This window comes from Meleagris gallopavo, chromosome 5 (assembly GCF_905368555.1).
Source record: "Meleagris gallopavo chromosome 5, MGAL_WU_HG_1.1, whole genome shotgun sequence".
NCBI classification, from domain to species: Eukaryota; Metazoa; Chordata; class Aves; order Galliformes; family Phasianidae; genus Meleagris; species Meleagris gallopavo.
The window spans coordinates 42,641,538-42,663,313 of record NC_139408.1 but is presented as its reverse complement, the minus strand read 5'-3'; the positions used below and the strand labels follow the sequence as shown (position 1 = coordinate 42,663,313).

Here is a 21,776-nt window from a genome sequence, read left to right as displayed (position 1 = left end):
ACTAGCACTGAGCTACCAAAGAGCTAAAGCACTGTGTGGGAGAGCAGTGTGATGCTTAACGCGTAATGGTCTGTCCCGCTGTCTCCTTGAGTGTGCATACCACAAAATTATCCAGTGAGTGTGCACCAAGCAGAGTGCTGAGTGACACCTAGCATTTGCGAGCCTGAATCTTTCCTGAAATAAAAGCGTGGTCTGAAATGATGGAAAAAGCCGGAGTTTCTCATAGCAGCAACAGGCTTTATTAACAAAGGTTAGTTCCATCGCAGATGTACAGCTGTCCAGCTCCATTGACCTAGAAGGGCTCATACCAGTTTGCAGAGCTCTGGAGCTTACTTCTTGAGCCTTAACATACTCCAAAGACATAATAAAATCTGTTCCTGACTGCACAATGTAGTCAATTCAAAGTCCAGTTTCTATAGATCCATAATGGAGCTAACTTCTTTGAGGGCATGTCTTATGCAGGTAGCATAATCTGTATCATCCCTGAGTTTCACCTAGGAGGAAACACTGGAGCACAGTCTCAACTCTGACCAAAAGTAAGGGGTAGCTCTTCTGGATGGCAGGACATTGAGATCTGACTGCTGAGTCTTGTCCACTATAAAACAGATGACCAGAGCAACTCCTTAGGAACTCATGATTGCTCTGGTTATGATAAATGAACATGTAAATCAATAAAATGTGCTCAGCCCCCTTTCCCAATAATAATTATATCTAAGAACCAAAGTCTTACGCAGGTATATAGTTGATCTTATTTAGAAATAATATGTCCCCTAAAGAAGATGTTTGTAAATAAATACTATCAGAATAATAGCATGGAAAAATTACACCTTAACTGAGAAGTATTGAAGGTTAAATATCTGTATACATTGTAGCCTATAAAATACAGTCTTCCAGAATCAGGTTATAATCTCATTTCATACCACACAAGCGGGCATAATTCTATGGAAGAACTTTTTACATTGCAGTTTTCCTCTTGAAGCTTGTGAATTACTTAGACTAGAATTAAAATGGTTAAAGCTAATGCTTTTCATTGAATTATGCTTTATTCATTGTATCAACCAACAAGTACTCATTTATCTATGCAAAATTTAAAGATTTAAAAAAGGAAATGTAATTTAACCTAAAGATCTGAAACCATCTGTAGAATTATGTCTCTGAGTCTTCAAAGCTGCTCCTGTTGGTTGGTGCGACTCAGAGACCATGCTGCAGTGTGCTCTGGATATCTCCTCTCACAGACTTCTCAGAAACCATTGCAAATCAAGTTAGTCCTAACATCTTGTACCTTTTCTAAGGACATCTGATTTTAGTAATATCTTGAAATTCAACATGAATGTATTTAGATTGTGGTAGTTGTATACTAAGGTTAAGATGTAAACTTTTTACAAATAATTTTAGATGTTAAAACTACATTTTTAATGTTACTTCAGCTTTGTATTAAGAAGGTATTCACCCATACAGCTAGCAAGAACCAAAATAACCAAATAACAGGAAATGTGAAAAGGGGAAACATAAAGCAGAAAGTTGTCTGCTCTTGCATTAAAGAGGAACCAGGTTTTGATTACATCATGTTTATTTTCTTATTGCATATAGGATTTTGTGGTGATGAGTTTAGGAGATTATTCCAATTCTGACAAAATTCTCTTCAGCCTTGCTTGTGAACGTCATTTTGGTAAATGTGTCATTTCTTAACTCAGACAAAATATTAATGTCTAGTGAACTTTTTTGTTTGCGCTGCTCACTTCTCTCCAAAAAAAAACCCCAAAACACACACACACACACAAATAAATAAGTAAAAATAAATACCCCCCCCCCCCAAAAAAAAACAAATGAAAAAAAAAGTAACAACCCTAAACAAAAACCAAAATAACCAACACCATAAAATAACCATAATAATAAATAACACCAACAAACTTAAACCTATAGTAATGTATTTCCCAGTGTCAGTTGCTCAGGGTTGTTTAATAATAAAGATGTAAGGAGATAAACAGAGATAATTTTATAAATGTTCCTCTGGACATATAAGGGAGCAAGGCAGAGCAATGTAGAAATATAGAAATATAGCAATATAGCTTGGAGAAATGACAGAAGAAGAGAAGGAAACAGACATCAAGGACTAGCAACATGGGGGCAGAAGAGAAAGGAATAACAACAACCTAACGCATAATATGGGACGGACCTACAAAACTTAACATTCAATTTCTTTCCTTGTTAAATTTAGAATTTAAGTGTATATGATAGGAGCAGCAAAATAAGAGCTGATGGGACACTGCAAGTCATTAATTACAATTTAGTGGCCAGGGTTTATTAGCTTAATTTCTCATTGTATTTGAAGACATTTGGAATCATCCCAGAGCATCACATTACTGAAATGACATCTTTTTCATATGAATAGTCTAGAAAAAAATTGAGTGCAAAGAAACAAAGCTAATAAATTCTGAGAATTTAAATCATTCCATACTGCTTCCTGAAACACATAAATCACTTTGAAATGAATACCAAAATTGTTTAAAAGCTAGATAATTAATGAAATTTTGTCTTTCGAGGTTGAGAAGACTCATAATTATCACTAAAGTATTGAAAGAGGCTTGTGTAATTGTTCTGTCCGTTCCTTCCATATAGAAAGAAGAAATGAATATGGCAAAGTATAAAGTTATAGTTCCCTATAGTTATAGGGAAAAGAAAGTACAAGAACTGAACAAAACCATAGTGGATAATAGAACTGGTATTCCAACCAATAGAAGGAAGAGGCCTAATCCTTCTTGGAAGCAGGTGTGGTGAGTTTGGAGCACCTGAAAAGCTTTATCATAATGTGAGCTCTTTAGGGTACAGGTACTGCCCTGGATGTGAAGTTAGCTCTTGCAGGGACTGGAAGAATGTTGTGGAAGAACATGATTCTAGTGCAGCACTTGAAAGGTCTGATCACTAGGAATTAGAGGAAAATGATTAATTGTACTTCAGTGAAGTGAGTATCTGTGAAGAAACACGTAATTGTAATGTGGGTGAAGTATGAATCTGTTTCAGGGGTCCTTCAATAATGCAATATGCTCTAATGTACTTTGAGGTTGACAACAAGTGAGCTGTACCCCGGGAGCTTATTTGCCATAAATGGCTGAGGAGAGGAGCTGGCTGGTATGGGGGAAGTGTGAATGTCCAGTGGAATGTGTTATATGCTTTGTTGCATGATACATCAGATAGGGATTTTGGCAGACATGGGGAAGCTTTTCAGCAGCTCGGACTGAGCACAGGTGAGGCCTTGGAATTGGTGCCAACCCCAGGAGCAAGCACATGAAAGACATATGAAGAAAAAGTCTGGTGGGTTGAGCACAGGAATTAGGGGCCCGTCAGGCTGCAGATTGGAAGTGCTTGCTTTGTTAAGCAATACAGATGCCTGCTGTCTGTCTATGTATTTTGCAATAAATAGCAGGGAAGAAGAAGGTAAAAGTTTTTTTTAAAAAAAAAAAAAAATTATAAGCAAGCTGCCAGTAAATCTAGGCTTGTGGGAAGCTCATAATGTACAGGTAAGGTCTTTTGGTTTTCTTTTTGTTTTGGTGGCGTGTGTTTTTTTTTTTTTTTTTTTTTAAATGTTTAACTTCTAGTTCTCAGGTCTGGTGATTCAAAGCCTGGTAGTTTGCGGCATCTCAAGGCTGAATCTGAAAAGACTACAACAGCTCACCCTGTCTTCCTGGAAACTTAGGGGCCAGACCTGCTTGCACACTGCCTTTTTTTTTTCCCCTATGTAAGAAACACATCTTAGAATGAGGATATTTTTATTTTTTTTTTCTCTTCTGTAAGTCCTGACTGAGCAGACCAAAATCGCCACCTAGTGAGGAGAGTCTCCCAGGTCTCTCATTTCAGGCTTTCTACTGCAGTTACAATTGAGTCAACTATATTTGTGAAGTATTTTGCTACATTGCTTTGATTGAAGATGCTACATCATTTGTTCTGTGCAAGAGCAAATTAAGTGGAGATTAATTTGCTGAACAGGAAAATAGGCATTTTATAGAAAGTGTGTACCAAGAATAGGGATAACAATCACCTCTCTATGCAACTACAACTTGATTACTTGAATGTCTTTGCAATATATTTACAGGGGTCTTGAGGAAAGGGCTACACTCAATGTCTGAACTGGATATCTTATGTTTCTTGTGTGGCTCTTGGTCCTCATTTTTTTGAAGGAAATGCTAGAAATAGGTAGACTGTGTAACTGGCTGAAATCCACAGAAGTATCTGGAAGTGGTTTCATTTTTAGTGTCTCTGAAATCACTTAAATAAGTGTACAGCAAAGACAAACCTACACAGACCAAGTTAGCAATTTTAGTAAATGCTTTCAGTTAAATCCACTTTGTAGGGTTTTTGAATCCTCACTTCTGCACTCTATCACTTTCCTCTTATTTCTGGTGCTTTTTTTGTGGCTTACTTCCTGTTATTGTACAGAAATAAAAAGAACATCAAGCTTAAAAAAAAAAAATCTTATTTTAATCAAAGTGTCAAGATTTTATTAAAAATAATGACATTTAAAATGTAGTTTACTTAGAATTCTTTTCCTCCACTGCTTCATTTAGGTATATAAGAGTCATAATTTCAAGACTCTTCTTCTGCAGTGGTAAGACATGAGAGAAGGGAAACTATGAGAACCTCCAGGTACTCATAGTTGTAACGTAAAGTTGTAATTTTTAAATAACCACATGAAAGACTTCTGGTGAAGTCACATCTGAAAATAGCGGAAATTACTGCCTTTTACTTTTCTTGGTAGAGTTTGAGTTGTGGTGATAACTGTTTCTTTATGTTTTCAAGGCTGCATATGCCAGGCCCATCTAAAGTCAATTTTTGAATCTACTAATGATGTAGAAGGGATAAAAATAAATAAATAAACAAACTTCAGAGCTGAATTTTTCATTTTCCAAAGGAGCTAATTTTAAACTGCTAAATGCTACTGCCTAAATTTACCTCCTGCTTTCCTCAGTAATAATTCTTCCAAATGTGAATGTTAGACTTAGTGAAGGAATGTGTTACTCAAACAGAATATTACAGGGGAATTAACAACAGCTGTAAATTTCAATGCAGCTTTAAACACTGACTCACCGGGAATTCCTTGAGAATATATATGCTGCAGTATTTTACTAGTTTTGTTATGTTCCTGTAGCAATATGTAGGCTGGACTGTGACAGTGCATTGTGCACTGATAGCCATGCAGTAAGGAAGACTGGCACTATTCTTGTTAAAATAGGTGAGCAGGAAATTGCCAGATGTATTTCACACATCTGGCACTAATGCCATAAAAAAAAATGTGAGCATAAAACCAACATTGTTTTCCTGTACAACATCTTAGTCTGAAACATTTAGTTAGGTTGGTTATATTTCACAGAATCTGTACGCTGGTTACTGAGTGTTCAGATGGCCATGTGTACATGCCCACTGCATGCCAGGAGGGAGGGGTCATTTCTGCCTTCATGGGATTACTGTCAATGTATCAGTAGTCATCTTTAGTTTGACCTTTTGTATATTCTAAGGAGTAGAAACCTTAGTTTGCTGAGTGTTACTTAGTGCATTACAGTCCTTTAGGATGAGTAAGGCATAAGGGTGAAGCCATGTGTTTATTCTCTCTTCAAAATTAATCTTATAAATCGATACTTGGAATAATTGGAGTTACTCTTGCCCTCCAAGTGTTAAGTGGTTTTTTTTGTTGTTGTTATTGTGTTTTGTTTTTAACTGTTCTTTTCATTACAGAGTTCTTGGGTCTGCTAAGGTGAAAGCTATCTCAAAAGATGAGCGGCTGTAAGCCAGCCTGCTTCCTGAGGCCGTGGAGATATCCTATGTGAGAGCTTTGAGAAGCACAGTGCGTCTAGGTTAGCAGCAGGTACAGTGAGGTGTCAAGGGAAAAAGAAGAAAAATGAGAAAGAGTTGTGTCCCAATGGCTTTGGGATGTATTGGTTGCACCTCTCCTGTAGACTGTGACTTTCTGGATTTAGTACTTGCCTTGACATCTGCAATGGCAAATGAAGAAAACTGAGGGGATGATTCTTCTAATAGCTTAATATATCTCTGGATTAGGGCTGAAATCAAGGCACAGATAACTGTGGTAAAGTGCTAGAAGCTTGAAATGTTTCGAGGTGTCATTCATGTGGGACTAGAAAAATAGCCGTTACTTCACATATCTGTTGTTAAAGGGGAGGAAACTTTTAAATGGTGAGAAACAAAAGGTAAGGTCATGGTTTTACAAGTCAAAATAAAGCTTCAGCTAAAATTGAATATGGCATATTTGAGGATATTACCAACAGCTCTTGAAAAAAGACAGTAAGTGATTGCTTATGATGAATGATCTTCGGTTATCTCATCTGAAGGACAATGTACCACATCTAGATATCTAAAGATCCACAGTAAAATCTCTGAGGTTCACTGACATATGTAACGAACATAAAACTAAATGTTATGTTTATATGTATAATTATATGTTATCAGACACCAGTTCAGTATCTGACTGCAGTTCTACGAAATCTGTCACCACCTTAGTTTTTCATCTAGCAACAGATTTTGTGTTCACTAGGGAAGAAGAAAAAGAAAAGAAAAAAATCTGTTGTCCCTGATATTGAAGCTTTAACCAAGTTGTTGTTGCTATAGCAATAATATTTCTAAAAATACTAAATTTAAAGTAATAGCTTGTAAGAGATGTTTTTTTTCTTTCTTTTTTTTTTTTCTCAAGGTCTCTCACACTCCACTTAAAGAGGCCGGATAGCTGTATTCTCTGTCAACAAAATACTCAAAGTCGATTAAAAAAAAAACAAGTGAAAAAGTTGACCTATTTTTCCTTTAGGCTAGCATTATATCATTAAAACAGCTATTGTAGTGCAGCTGTACAAAAACTTAGAAACATTTAGAAGATGCACAAAGACTCCATTATTCCCCTCTCTCTATCAATACTAGGCCATGGCGTTTCAGATGTGGTACAGTGCAGCAGGTGAAACTGGGCAGGATTAGGCTGCCATTTCACAGGGCTCTGGAACTACAGGTAACTGATGTCTCATGGAAGGAAAATCCTGGCCATTTTCAGTGGGTGCAGCAGTCACTCCAGACTCCTGATTTGTGCAGAACCACGCTTCAGTTCCCTTTCTTAGGGCACTGGTACCAAGCCCTCTAACACTCTCACTCCTTTATCCTCTCTATTCTGAGTGGAGACTGGGAGCAAATGAAAGAGATGCTGCTTTGCCATGTTAGAAACTGGAGAACTAAACCAATGACAACACTGATGATGCTGGTAAGCAATGTGAAAAGTGGCATGTAGCTAAACTACGGCACTGTACTCCTTTCCTTACTGGCATAAAAGAGTAACAGTCTCAGAAACTTGTCACTGGAGTAGTTAGAATCATTTTTAAATGTCATTCTCGGTGAGTGGAAACAGGAACTGGAATATAGCTGAAATTCAAGTTTCTCTTTGTCTTTCTCAGTTGCTCTGAAGTCAGATGTGTTAAAGACTCAGAAAAAGTTAAGTGAGAGTGTCTGTTAGTCCATATTAGTCCACAGCTGTGTGAGTCAGGACTGATGTTAAGATGTGTCGTTGGATCAAAAAAGAATAATGATCTGCATCATGAATGTTGTGCAACAGCTTGTGGCTAGGATTCTAGGAAACACAGCTTAAATGAAGACTGAAATTGTACCAGCAAAGTTGCAACTATTCTCTGAAAAACTCCTGACTTAAGTTGCATTATATCTTTGGACTATTGGAAGATAGATTATGCTTGAAGTAAATTATTGATATATAAATTCACCTCTGCTGTTATTGTGCTGAAAACAGTATTGTTTAGCTCTGGCAGTTCATACAGTAGTTATTAAATAAATTACCATCACGATTCTTCAATTATCCATGTTCTTATTGAATAGCTTGAGAAGAGAGAGTGGTACTAGTGTATCCTCAAAGTCATACATTAATGATTTTAGGCCATGTCTGTTAGGGAAAAAAATGAAATTTGAAATCATTTATTTCTTCTTGACATTAAATAAATCTTTGGATTTTTATAAACTCTTTGGTATAAGAAATGTCCTTGCTTTTGAAGGAGTTTCTATGAACTTGTATTTGATTTTTGACTGCAGAGCTACTAGGAGTTCTATACAAAATATTCAGTAATAATAGTAAATGGATTGAAGCCTTCATGACGACATTTATTTTTCACTGTTCTATTCTCCTATAACATTGTGTGATTCTGAAAAAATATAGATGTTTATTTTCATACAGTAAATTTGATCCAGCTGGGACAAACAAATTTGGAGAGACAATGAAAAAGAATGCAAATCTTTAGCTATGTAAAAGTATTGATGTAAATACAGAAATGATTGTAGTACAGGGCATTGCAGTCTCCACATCTCAGCTTCCTCATTTTAACAAACAGTAAACAGGTAAAGCTAGCATTTCATAACAGCTGAAGAGATTAGGTACCTATGTTTTATTTTCCTGAAGTGGACCCCTAATTTATCTGAGTTCCTTCATGAAGCCCAGCCTCTGGGCCAGCTACTGTCATTGATTTCCTTTATCTCAAATTGATCTTCAGTAAGGTATGGAGGGACTATAAGAACTGATGCGATTAAAAAGCATTCATAAGTAATAATGAAAGCTGGTCCAAAGCTAAGGTTTTCATAAACAATGGTGGAAAATTCTAAGGTATAAAATTATAGGGCCAAATTTTGTGGAAGTGAAACTCTTTGAGCAGGGTCAGGACCTTGAATATACACACTCTACGATCTCTTCCCCTGCCTTCTTGGATTTGGCTGCTGTGAGGAGGCCAGTGTTGGCACTGTGCTGCCATGCAACCTGGGCATGTGAGAAGTTATGTGAGAAGAAGCTGGAGGATTCTTGATGGTAATTCCCCCCCTTGGAACAGGAGTTACTTGTCAGCTCAAGCACTTACCATGCTGTGCTACATCTCAGGAACATAGTGTCTGGCCTTGTACCTCACTGAACCTGACTTTAGCTTGCTGCCTTGGCTCTTCATCTCAACCTCAGAATGCTTTGTCACTATGGATTTGTCCAGGGCTGCTGGCTGATGCTGGTTACCATCACCAGATCTGATCTGCACACCTTGCTTGGGTGCTGTGGGATTGCACAGCTCCACGTTGAGCTTTCTGGTTCCTGGTTCCCTGTCCCTTCCAGAGCAGCCAACTCTGACTGCTTCCTGACACGTGTTAAAGTTGAATACATTTTGTTGTTTAGCTTTTGTTGTCATTCCCCTTATTTAGGATAATTTAAAACCCCAACAGATTTAGATTTCCAACTTTTTTTGCATGTAAAAGATGTAGAAATAAATTACTGAGATATTGTTTTCCCCATGAAGCTACAGTGAATCTTAGTTCTGCTTTTATTTCAGAGCTGCAGTGAAAATTCATTCTATTGCATAACACATTATGTTCTTAGGTTAGTACATGGACGCATCTGTGGTGAAGCAATTTGCACTGATGTTTGCATTCTTTTTCTTTCATAATATATAAAATGGAATTAGAGAAAAAAACACATCAAAACAAAATCCAATATAAAGATTGATGGAAACAAAGAAGGGAAAAGAATATAACTATTTAAAGATGAAGGTAGCAGCTAGAGTAATGAGACAAATGTTTTTATAAAAGTTGATAGCATTACATGATAATTCTGTTTGGAAGAGATCTAAGGAAGTCTCTAGTTCAATTTCCTGCTCTGAACAAGGTCTGCTATGAAGCCAGATGAGGTTGCTTAGGGCTTTGTCCAGTTCAATCTAAAAAATCTGCAAGGATGGAGAGTGCAAGACCTCTTGGTGCCATGTGCCCCACTGCTTGACAGTCCTCATAGTTCAAAAAATTTTACTTTTATCAACTCTGATTCTTCTTGCTTTGAGTTACGTACAATTTCTTGTCCTTCGCTGCATACTGCTGTGAAAAGCTTGGCTCCATCTTCTCAACACTTTTTGCAGGTATAGAAAGACTGCCATTAGGACCCCCAAAATCTTCTCCAATCTGAACGTGCCCAGTGTCCTCAGCCTCTCAAGTTCCCTTCTCAGGATGTGAAATAAATAAAAAAATATAAATAGATATAATTGGGAACAGTGGAATGAAAGTGGTTCTTTGTAATGGAGATATTTTCTGTGTAGAGGGATCTTGTTTAAGAATTTCCATGCTGACACAGTATGCTGGTCGTTCAAGTATAATATCAGTCCTGGATGTGTGCTGAAAAATGCTGGTTAAAATTCTTTCCATTACAGACTTGATAGAGGGACATTTTTGGTGGAAATACTTTTTTTTTTATCCTTTATGAAATTGGGAAACCACTGCAACTGAACATTCTTCCTGGAAACTGGCCAAAAGTGAAAACTTTGTGAGAGAAGACAAATTTTGACCATCTTTTCATGGGAATGTGCAGCTATTGCTGTCTGTGAACCATGTGAACAAATCTCTGCATTAACAGCTCTAATTTTGATCTGTGCTAAACTTCAACCTTCAATATTTGTGTTATTTTGTTGCCTTATTATTGTTTGTTATTGTTATTATTATGGCTTGTTAGTATTGTTTGTTAGCTTACTGATATATTATTTTTATTTAATTGTCTGACTGAGAATAAGTAAATGAATATAAATCTTTTTGCTCCTTTGACTCTACAAACAAAACTGTACTCCAGATTTCGGTCACTAGAAGCTAGACCAAAGATGGTCTTTCATGGAGACATGAAACCTCACCTTCCAATCCTTTCTGTTCCTTCATGAACATGTAAAGTAAAATTTCACCTTAGTTATCCAGCTGCGGCTTGAATTTTGTTCCTTATGTGTATTCTAATTAATGAATCTTCAGTTGTCTGAAATTCAGTATTTGTAATGAAACTGCATGCCATGTGATAATATACATTAAAACATACATTTCCCAAAAGCTAAAACGCATAAGATCAGGTAAGTAATTGTCTACATGAGGTAAACAATTTTAAGAGGTGGTTAATTGGGGAGGTTATGCTGAAGGAGCATTTGAGTCATTACTGAATCAGGAATCATCATAACACTATCAGTTTGTCTGCTCCTTTGTCAATCATTTGAATATTCTTTGCGTGTGTGCATTTTTCATTCATTTCTATCACAGTACTGATTTAAGAAAAAAATCATACAGAAGAATCTTTCTCAGATGAACTTGAAGATTTCTGTTAAAACTGGAGAACTAGATTAAAAGGACTTCAGCCTTCTTGCAGCTAAGTACAAGTGTACTGAGCATGTGGGCTAGCTAGCAAGCTGAGACAGGAGGAAGTTCTTTGGGGGACCCTCTGTAATTCTGTCAGCATATCATGTTCTTTTTCCTTGACTGTTTGTTGACACTGATTTATGTATCACACCTGATTTTAAGAAATGTCATGATGCTCCACTGATTTAACTGACCCTGCAATATATTCTTATTAGTTCCAGCTACTGGTTTCACCTAGATTAGATTGTTTTGGAGTTGTTTACTTAGATACAGACAAGGGAAGATTTATTTTTACTTTTTTTTCCCTTTACATTATCCACTTTTTCTTTGACTGTGATCTCACAGACGTTTTACAGAGTTTCAGTTTCACAGGAAGATCTGTAGGTGACCAGTGCATTGCTCTTTGTAACAGAACTGCACAAAGCATGTTCTTCTGGTTGGTTTCCTTCAGGCTTTTGTAGGTATAAGCAACACCTGAGCAAATTCAGAATGTCTGTTCGTGCAGTTTCACTCACAAAGCAGTAAAGAATGGGATCAGCAATGCAATTCAAACTTGTAAAGGCTTGTGTGATTCTGTAGATTTTGTACATTGACTGTAGAAGCTGTAGGTTAGAGGTCTGAGGTTCTTTGATGCTCCGAATAAGCAATACAACATGATAAGGAGTGAAACAAATAATAAAACTAACTGTGATATTCAGTATAAGTTTCCTGATTTTTTTCTTCTCTTCATTTACTGTGGCTTGATTACACCTCACTGCTTGGTAGATTTTATGGTAGCAAAACAAAATGATTGCCAAAGGGAGCAGGTACCCTGAGCATATCCGGAATAAGTTCAGCTGTGCCTGCCACCATTCCAGGGGGTATTTATCATAACATAATATATGATTAGTAGAATTGCAAGGATCATTAAATACTTCTTTATTCATCAGTATAACTGAATTAAAGGTACCTTCCAGAAGCCAAACAATTATGCTGACAATCAGTGAAATTCTTCTTGTACGTAAGTGCTGGAACTTCAGGGGGTGAACTAATGCCAGGTACCTATCGAGAGAGATGCAAGCAAGAAACGCAGTGCTGGTGTAAAAATTCATGTATGTAAGGAAGGCAGAAAACTGGCAAAGCCTGGCAGAGAGTGTCCAGTTGTCTCCATTCCAGGCATAATCAATCCACAAAGGCAGAATTACAGAGTACAACAGGTCAGCCAGGGACAGACTAAATAGGTAGACTGCCAACTCATTCTTTTTCCTCACCTGAATGCAAGACACATAGAGGGATATGCAGTTGATGGGAATACTGATCACCATCACAGTGCCGTACACAAATGGAAACAAATACTTATCCAGGGTATGATCATCATGGCACTTAACAGTGTTGTTCATTGTCCACCATGTGTAGTTTTGGGCTAATTCCAGCCCAGATACAATAAAAAAACAAGCCTGTAGTCTGATTGGTGCTCATCTGTTAGTTTTTCAGGATCTGGTTGGTATGATTCCATCTTTCTGTTGGAGGGGAAAAAAAAAAATAATCAGCTACTACTATGTTTTTGGGCTTCTTGATGGAATTTTTTGTTTTTTATTTAGAAGATATAAATTGTCTTTGCAGGAGATCAAAAGATTTAAAAACCTCTAGCTGGACACGTGCAGGGGAAGAATCCCAATGTCTAAGAAGGTCAAGGTCAGTCAGATGCAATTTTATACAGCGGAAGCAGATTGAGTGTCTGAAACACATCCAGAAAGATAGAGTCCTGTGGTCACAGGTCTCTCCTGTGAGAAAGTTTTGATTGGAGAGTGCACCACAGAAAAAAATAAAAAGAATAAGGTTCTGGCAGATTTCTTATCCTTGATACTCTACTCCTCCTTAAAACAATGGTGAGGCAAGGATAGAAAGATGGGGATTCAGATATCTACAGCTATTGGGGTCTGCTCAAAAGAGAACAAGTTGCCAAGCTGTACCCATATTATGAATCACTCTTGATGCATCCTTACACTTCCCTATCTCTTCACTAGTATGCAATCCCCCAGTAACTTGTCATGCTATTCCAGCAAAGGTTACTGCATGTCCCAGCAGTATTTATGTGAAATATAGCAAGTTATTGGATTCTTGAATGCATAGGAAAATCTGTCAGGTCTAAGACTCCAATGAGACAGAGACTGTCTGAGTACAGTTTCTCATTTACACTTCTTTCTTCTAAGAAACTGTACTTGCCTTGCATGAGTTTGTAAAACCAGCAATTAAGCTCATCTTAGGCACTACCAGAACCACGGGTGTCAATAGTTTCGGCATGAAAATACCAGTTAAACGGTAGCCCCAACTAGAGCACTGCAACTGAAAAGGTTGGGTGCATAGATTTTTGGAAACACTTATGTGCGTTGACCTTTCAGTAAGAAAGAGGGTACCACCATACATATGAGACAACTGGCAATCACTGATTATATCATGGCTCTGTCATTTGGAAACACAAGCTGTGGTCTAGCTCTGCTGATAAATATAATTGTTTCAGAGATCTCCTCTAGCAACTCATCTCTGTTGTGAACCTAGAATATCAGCAGAGGAGATGAAGAGGCTGTAGAATGAGTAGGTTGCAAGATAGAACTGCTTGCCAGTATTCTCACATGTGAACCAGCTCAAACTGAAGACGGTTTATGGTATAGGAATTTTCCTAAATGATTGGTAAACTCATTCTGCCCTTTATGAGTCTGATGGATGCATGTGGAGGTTTGTGGGTTTGTCAGAGAAATCCACGTAGGTTTAGTGAATGTTGAGAGGTTGTTACATGGATGTCTCTTTTCTATCGAGAAACTTTCACTGATATATACATATATTTTTTTTAAAAATGGAGCAATGAGAGAACTGGCTAGAAAGAACAAACTTCATTTTAACAGCCATTGCTTTATTTGATCAAGTTGGCTAACTTTTCACAGTTAGTCATGAAATCACTCACGTGCTTGAAAGGCAATGAAAATTCTTGAGGACTTGGCAATCTGTTCAAGTGAGAAACTTTATTTACAAGATGACTATTTAAAAAAATTCAGTGTCTGTATGCAAGACGCACATAATATATCTGCTACTCAGTGTGGTTTATTAAAACGGCATGGTAAATAGGGCATCTTAAGCTTACCAACAGAGATAAGCATCGCAAATTAAAAATCAAGCCTAGAAATTGGATCTCAGGGTTTTTCTGGCCCACTTTTCACCAAAAGCAAAGCAAATGATTGCAGACTGATTAGATAAATAACAGATAAAATACCTCTCTTCTTCTAATCACTTTTTATTGTCTTTTTTGTTTTGTTTTGTTTTTTTAATCTGTGACAAACGTTGCAGGGAAACATACCCCTTGAGAACATGTATGTAATTCAGCAGTAAGTGCATGAGGCAGTGTTTACATTTGTCATATGACTGAGAAATAGGAATTCCTTTTCCTTCCCCCAGGAAGTCTTTCTCCATTGCTAATTGACTTGTTATATTACAGACTCAACATCCTTACAAGCTCCTGACTTGTCTCCTCCCACAAGTGGCTTTATCAGCTCATTCATACTGATTTACAGACCAATAAACCCAGCTTCAACTATCTACTCACTGTTTTTAACAGTTTTCCTCTATTCATCTCACTGATCATAAGGTAAACATACTTGCCAGTATGTTGCACCTGTCTGAACAAACCACGTGTTCTTCAAGGCAAGATCTTGTTTTGCTCTCCTGCCTCCCGCCTTAAGGAATGAACAATGTAAGCAATAACTGAATAATGGCAGGCAGGGACACTGAAGACAATATTTAAAAAAAAAAAAAAAAAAAAAAAAAAAAAAAAGCAAGCTGAGATATGAAATTTCCCATGTTGTCAGTTTTTCTGTCCTTCATGTTCACAGTTCACAGCACCTCATGGCTTTCTTTTCAAACAGTATCTTCAAAAGTTTCTATGGACAAAACCCAGGAGGCCATCTAAACTTCCCAGGTAATTCATGTCCCAACTTTAATGACACACTATCAATGCTACTCATATGAGGACATGCTAAAAAGTGTGTCACTATGGTATGTATTGATGACCTATAATTGAAGTGTGTCACAGAGCCAGCAAATGAAGAATATTACAACATACACTGTAGTTTCTTGAGCAAAAGCATAAAAGAAAGATATGTTTTGCAACTGATTGCAACACATTTCATTATGGTTATCTGAGATCTTATATTAAGGGAGCCTTTTCGTATCATACTTTCTTGCTTAGCACTTCTCTGATAATTATGACCAAGTAATATAAAATGATTTGTCTTACCTGAAAATACGGTCTGAAGCACTCTCAAACTTTTTCTCATCTTCTGAATGTACCTGCTAGTAAAGTATATTTCTCAATAGTCAACTCTCTCTTTTATACCAATGATTGAATGACTATCACTGTCCCAAAATCTCTGCCATTTTGCTACAGAAAATCTGCTATTAAGAGAACTCTGAAGAAAAAAAAAGTAACTTACAGTCAGATGTAAAATTTAGAGAAATGGTCTAGTATATGTTACATCAAGTAATGTATGGAAACAAGTTTATAAATTAACTTAGGAATATTACATAATGTATTGGTATTGATGTATTTCCACATAATCTAATTTAGATTCAAAGATTTCACAATCTGAACATTTATAACATTTTGAAAATAACAAAGTATGCACTTATCCTTTCATAAGCACAAATACAAATGGATGTTCCATACTCTTATCTGCAAAAGTTCTATGGGAAGGCTGGAAGAGTATTTAAAAAAAAAAAAAAAAAATTCCAATAAATCTGCCACAGAGTGGAAAATTATGAAAGATGGAGCAGACTGTGAGGATTTCGTGTTAAAAACAGGAAAGTTTGGTCACTAAAACCACCAGTTTAATTTTGGAAACATCCACAACTGATACATTTTCACTACATGTCCTTCACTTAAAATTCAATTTAATAAAAGACTAAGTTGAGTAAGCAGTATATCACATTAGACGATGATACATTTTTGCATGTACTTGGCTTTTTAGATAAGACTCAAATGAAGAAGACACTACTTTATCGGCTAAATCAGTAGAGCAGTTGCTGTACTAATGCCACTGTGTTATCATAAGATGGAAGGACAGATTATTTTTTTGTTTCCTTTTTTCTCTAAACAAGTTCAACGAAGCAGATTGATTTTTGTTCTTAACATAAGTTATATAGGCTGATTTCCTGAAATACAAGGACTATCCATTGCTGGATATTTTCTTTAATGACCAGATCTCAAAACTTAATTCTGAAAACCTTTGATTAAAGAGCTGAAATATGTCTTCCAGTAACATGGCCTTTTTTGCTTAAAATGAAAGGCATTTATTTGCATGCAATGCTAAATTTTGCTCACAGCTGGCTAAGATTCAGTAGAAACTCAATCGGGTATGAAAGAATTCAGCCTTTTTAACTTTGAGATACGCTTCAGGGATTTTTTAATAGAGCATAGAGATTTCATTGATGTAACCAAATAGAAATATATATATACATGTATAAGAACATGGACCACACAGATGAACGTTATTTTGCTATAACTTTCTGTGCATCAAGTTTTCTTCTGTGTGTATAGAAAGATGCTGTAGGAAATATTTTCATGTTCATGATGCCTGGTACTCTAGGAAGCTAGTTTTAGAACAGCTTGATTTTCTGCCAGGTTTTAAGAATGGTGTATATTCACATAAATAATGCTGTGTACCTTGTTAATGCAATAAAACACTAAAGAAGAGTGACTGGAAAGCCTCGTGAGGCAATTTTACAGTGAGTACAGGAAAGCTCAGTATCCTCAAAACTCATGCCCAAATCCTTCCATCCATTCCCCCCTCTTTCTCTAAGCAATAGGTATTTTGATCATGACAGTACTACTAAAACAATAAATCAAGCTGTCATGTCTTTTCTAACTCATTCTTTTGAAGTTATTTGTCCTTGTACTTTTTTAACTTCTAAATGAGATATTTCACTTGTGTTGGGGGATGGAATATTACTTCCCCCAGAGCAGTCTTTTCCAGCGTCTTTTTGTGTCTCCTCTCCTTGTTGCATGATGTCAGTATCACATTAAATGAGAGCTACAAGAAAACCTGTACCACAACATAAACAGTCTATTCACTGACTTCTTGAATTTTGTGCACTTACCTAGAGAATCAAATGTTCCCACAGAGCAGTTTTACTCCTCTACCATCAGTAGGGTAATCAGAGTCTGGTTCTGAGAAGAGAAACTGCTTCAACAGATAAAGTAACAGGAAGCTGCTCTTGGATGCGCTAATGAAGCAACAACTCACAAGCCTTCTGATTTTTTTTCTTTTCCTTTTTTTCTTTTTTTAGCCAATGTACTCATATGGAAATATGAAAAATGACGGTAACCAGTTTGGTAAATCTTTTTTTTTTTTTTTTTTTTTTTTTTTTGTAAATTTAGAAAAGTTTTAATGAAAATATTGCCAAACTGCATGAGTGGAGTATATTAAAACCCCTTATTTCGGACACAATGCATTATGTAGAGAAATCATACCACAGAAATAAAACACTGTTTTTTTTTAAATTTGCATGTGTTCAAAATGTAGAAGCTTTTTCTGACCAAAAGATTTGGCACTTGCTGTTCCCTGCAGATTTATTACAGAATCAAAGAAAAATGTACATATGAGGAATTCATAAAGATATATCATAAAGATTTCAGGAGTTCCTTCAAAAAAAATCTAATTATTTTCAGAATCTTTATTACGGTGTTGTTTCTTTTCTGTTTGCTTACTGATGGAAGCAAGTTTGTAAACAGTGCTAGTTAACAAAGGATAACAAAAATTTCTTGCACTTCAATTTGCATTTTTTTTTTAATACAAAATTAATAGGAGACTGTACATTGCTTTCATGGAAGTGATTCTTTTAATATATAATTAGGTGAAAAAATTGTTACATAGACACAGTTGTTCATTCCGTCTGTGATCAGAATAATTTATAGTGTACTCTTATTTATTATTATTAGTAGTAGTAAATTCTGTTTAGAACGATTTATGTTGGCTTCTAAGAAACTGGGTAGAATTTTTAATTGCACATCTATTCGGTAACAAAAAAACCAACCTATTTGATGATTCAGATGATAAGGAGAAATGAATCAGACAAATTTAAAAGCTCTAAAATTTGTACTTCTCTGAAAACAGTATCAAGTAGCTGCATATTAAATCACTGGATGCAGAGACTTGGCTAGTTCCTTTTTTTTCCAGACAGAGCACGACTTTTTTTTAGCTATATTTTTTTTCTACTTATTATCAAATTATTCAATTCCATTTTAGGCGATCCTGAACTGGTCTCATAGCGCCCTCCAGCTTGGTGAAATGGAGGCTTTTCAGCACCTTAGCTGGAAGAAGATGGGTTAGTTTAAATTCTAATTCAGAAATTCAGCCAAAGCTTTATTTTCACGGAGACAAAAGTCATTAGACAAAGACCTGTTTCATCACTTTTCACCTGTCTTTTCCTAACATGGCATCTACTAAGAATAATGTCTGATGGGCAGTTTGAGGGTTCCTATAGGTCACTGAAGAGAAAGCAATTTTTACTGTTATTACAAATAGAGAAATGTGGTTGATGTATTTCTGAAGGTCTTCATTGAACAGTTGATGGGGGACTGAAGAATCAAAGAAAGCAAGAGAATATATGATCATTCTATATGTTTCTGGAAGTACAGTTATATGCAAAAAAAAAAAAAAAATCAAACTCTTGTCTACATCAGTATGGAACAATTCAATTTCTGATACAAGCAGTGATTGGTTTCCAGGTTTTGTTGTTGTTGTTGTTGTTGCTTTTGAGATCTGGATAAATGCAGTAACTTAAATCAGTCATCTTAGAATTACAGGTGGTATTTTGGGTTGGCAAAGATTACAGTGCTACTAAGAAGGAATTATTGAAATACAAAAGCATTAACAGTAGAAAATTTTGTACCAAAAAAAAATATTTTGTTTAAATCTTCAATAATTTTATCAGTTGTGAGTGAGTTTACAGAAGCTTCAGATCACATGTACATATGCTGTGGACAAAAATGTAAAGAAAAAAATTCAACAATTTACAAGTAAAAAAATAGTTTGAGATTTCTAATCCAGAATAAACTTCTTTATAATTCAACTATTCTCTTCTCTCCATCAAAACAGGTTCCAAGAATATTACTCTTCACCAGATGAAAGGACAGGCATTCAGCACATCAGAAGATGGAAGTATGAGTTTTGAGAGCTGATGTTTTTAGTTTCCTATGAGTGAAAGAGCATGAATTCCTCTGCTGAAGCCTTCTATCAGGAATAAATGGATATATTTAAGAAATCACCTAAATTAAACAGTTATTTTCTCATGATGGCAATACTTTATTTGCACATTCTATGTATGCAAAGCTACAGTCTGCTGGAACAAATGTGAATTAGAACCATGAGCATAATTCTGCCTCTGCTATGACTCACTTTAGCCTGAGGAAGTCACTCTGTCCTTCCACATGTAATAATGACACTATATAGCTCATTTGGGTGTGAGCAGGTTCATTAGTTAATGCTTGATATTGCTGTAAAGTGCAAATGTTTCATGAGTGTTTGGTATTGTTATTAAAAAAAAGAAATAAACAGGAAATGTTAATCAGGAAATGTCATCACTGAGGCATGAAATTCCTCAGTGACACAGACAAGATGGGCAGTCCCTCAAATAACAGCATTCTTTGTGATCAGAACATGAAAAACCAGGGCTTTTCTACAGCTCTAATACACTGCCTGCATGATGTCAGCCACTGCACTTCCCAGTGCCTCATTCGTCCTGAAACATGTGGAACACGAGCTCTGCAGAACACCAATGTCAACAGTCAGAAAGCTTCACTTTAAGAATTTTTATACTATATAATCAGACTGATCACCAGTCTCCCATGGCAAGGGGCTGGAGCTCATTGATCTTTAAGGTCCCCTACTACTCAAGGCATTCTATGACAGCCCTGAGGCCAGCCAGCAGTTCTCAGAGTACAGCCTCTCCCTGGGTGCCCTGCACCCCAGAGCCGCTCCCAGCCACACCGCCGCTCCTCGTACAAAAGATCAAAGGTCTTTCTTTCACTATGCTGTACCTATCATGCTACAGCACAAGGGATTTGGTCACAGTTACTGGTGAGGGCCTGGAAATGAGAGATGTATTGAGAAACGCCATTTCCCTTCCAGGAAAACTGTTGGAGGATGTGGATCCCGTAAGAAGAAACAATTTTGCAGTTGATGAAAGTCACTTTGGCATAAATATTGTGAACAGTGCTCATGCTGCACAGAGCGCTGTTTTCACAGAGAAGCTGCGCCCAGCTGTGATGCAAACACGCTGCCTCACTACGCATCCTGAAGCACGCGGCAGCATTCCCACACTTATCATGGTTCCTCAATGGCTTCACCCACTGTTCAGCGCCTTCCTCCAGTACGCCTCCCTACGGGTTGGGACTTCTCGTGCCCTCTCTCAAAATGGCAGTCACCAGCTTCATTCCGCGGCTGCGCAGTAAGGGTTGAGACGCCATTCCCTGTTGTAAAATGGCGGCGAGGAGCGCTTGTGCCCCGCCCTCCTCAGGCGATTGCCAGGTTGCGCGGTCACGCGGTGGACTGGGGCGGGTTCAGATGCGGATTGTGAAGGGGCAGGGCGGAGCCGGTGGCAGAGCGGTACAGGACCGTCAGGATGGAGGTTGTCAGGCGTTCTCTCTGTCCTGCGGCTCTGCTCTGTGCTTGGCTCCTGCTCGGCTCCAGCTGGGGGTTGGGACCCCCCGGGATCGGTGCTGCCTACGTGCTGGATGATGCCGGCGGGCTGGGCAGGGAGTTCGACGGGATCGGGGCGATCAGCGGCGGCGGGGTGAGGGGCTGCCGGGGGACGTGGGGCTGAGGAGGCTCTGAGTACGGCGTGGGTGAGCCGGGGCAGGGAGAGGAGAGCGCAGGAGAGCGGTGTTGTGTTGTGCTGTGCTGTGCTTGCGGCTCTGTGGGATCTCCCTGTATCCCTGCCCTCTGGGCTCCCTTTGCTCTGTGTCACGGGTGAGCAGGGCTCCTCCAATCTGCAAAAGGAGAACTGTGCAAGTGGAGGGTTAGGAAGAACTTTGTGTTTAGCAAGTTCTTTATGCTGTATTTAATTTTGTAAGATTACTAGCTGTGTGGAACTGCCTAAACCAAAAAATGGGGATGCACTTGGATATTTGACTGTTAAGGTATTTGTAATTTTGTTTTCTGTTTTAGGCCACATCTAGACTCCTTGTGAACTACCAAGAGCCGTATCGCTCCCAGATCTTAGATTATCTGTTCAAGGTAAGGGCTGTGTCACTGCTGCTCCAACATTGATTTCATGCAGAGCTTCTTACTGTCACCTGTTGGAATGCCTGTAGTATGTTCAGGCCTTCTTAAGGTTAGGCAAGCTCTATCTTGTAAATCTGTTGAAAGCTGTTTTTTCAACTTGATGCTTGAGTGCTGTAGATGAATAGTTACTATCTATGAGTTATAGATGGCTTTGTAGCTAAAAGAGTGGAATGGTTGAGCCCAAAGAGAGCTTAAAACTACTAAGGCTAACCTGGTTTGCACACCAATTCATTGTGTAGTAAACTACTAATCCAGGTATATTCTATGAAGAGCTCACTTCTTTTAGCT

General features: G+C 37.5%; 2 protein-coding genes across 4 annotated transcripts in view; one reads left to right on the top strand and one right to left on the bottom strand.

Annotated features, from left to right (window-relative positions):
- Positions 1-216: 216 nt before the first annotated feature.
- GPR65 (G protein-coupled receptor 65) lies at positions 217-17,451 on the bottom strand. 2 transcript variants are annotated; one of them, XM_085225462.1, is made up of 3 exons: positions 17,302-17,451; positions 15,443-15,498; positions 217-12,674 (listed from the first exon to the last, which is right to left on the bottom strand). In XM_085225462.1, exon 3 carries the CDS (start codon positions 12,552-12,554, stop codon positions 11,526-11,528), a length of 1,029 nt encoding a protein of 342 aa, XP_085081588.1. In that variant the 5' UTR covers positions 12,555-12,674; positions 15,443-15,498; positions 17,302-17,451; the 3' UTR covers positions 217-11,525. The 2 variants fall into 2 exon arrangements, with proteins under 2 accessions (XP_085081588.1, XP_085081589.1); XM_085225463.1 differs by having other exon boundaries at positions 15,443-15,495; positions 17,302-17,426.
- A 3,313-nt stretch (positions 17,452-20,764) lies between these two features.
- The window catches only part of GALC (galactosylceramidase), a 38,024-nt gene continuing 37,012 nt past the window's right edge, over positions 20,765-21,776 (top strand). Inside the window, exons 1-2 of one of the 2 annotated variants that reach the window (XM_003206656.5) lie at positions 20,765-20,997; positions 21,372-21,440. In XM_003206656.5, the coding sequence (XP_003206704.1) occupies positions 20,827-20,997; positions 21,372-21,440 (240 nt within the window). In that variant the 5' untranslated portion in view covers positions 20,765-20,826. The remainder of the gene's footprint in view (positions 20,998-21,371; positions 21,441-21,776) is intronic. The other variant, XM_010711799.4, reaches the window with a different exon arrangement.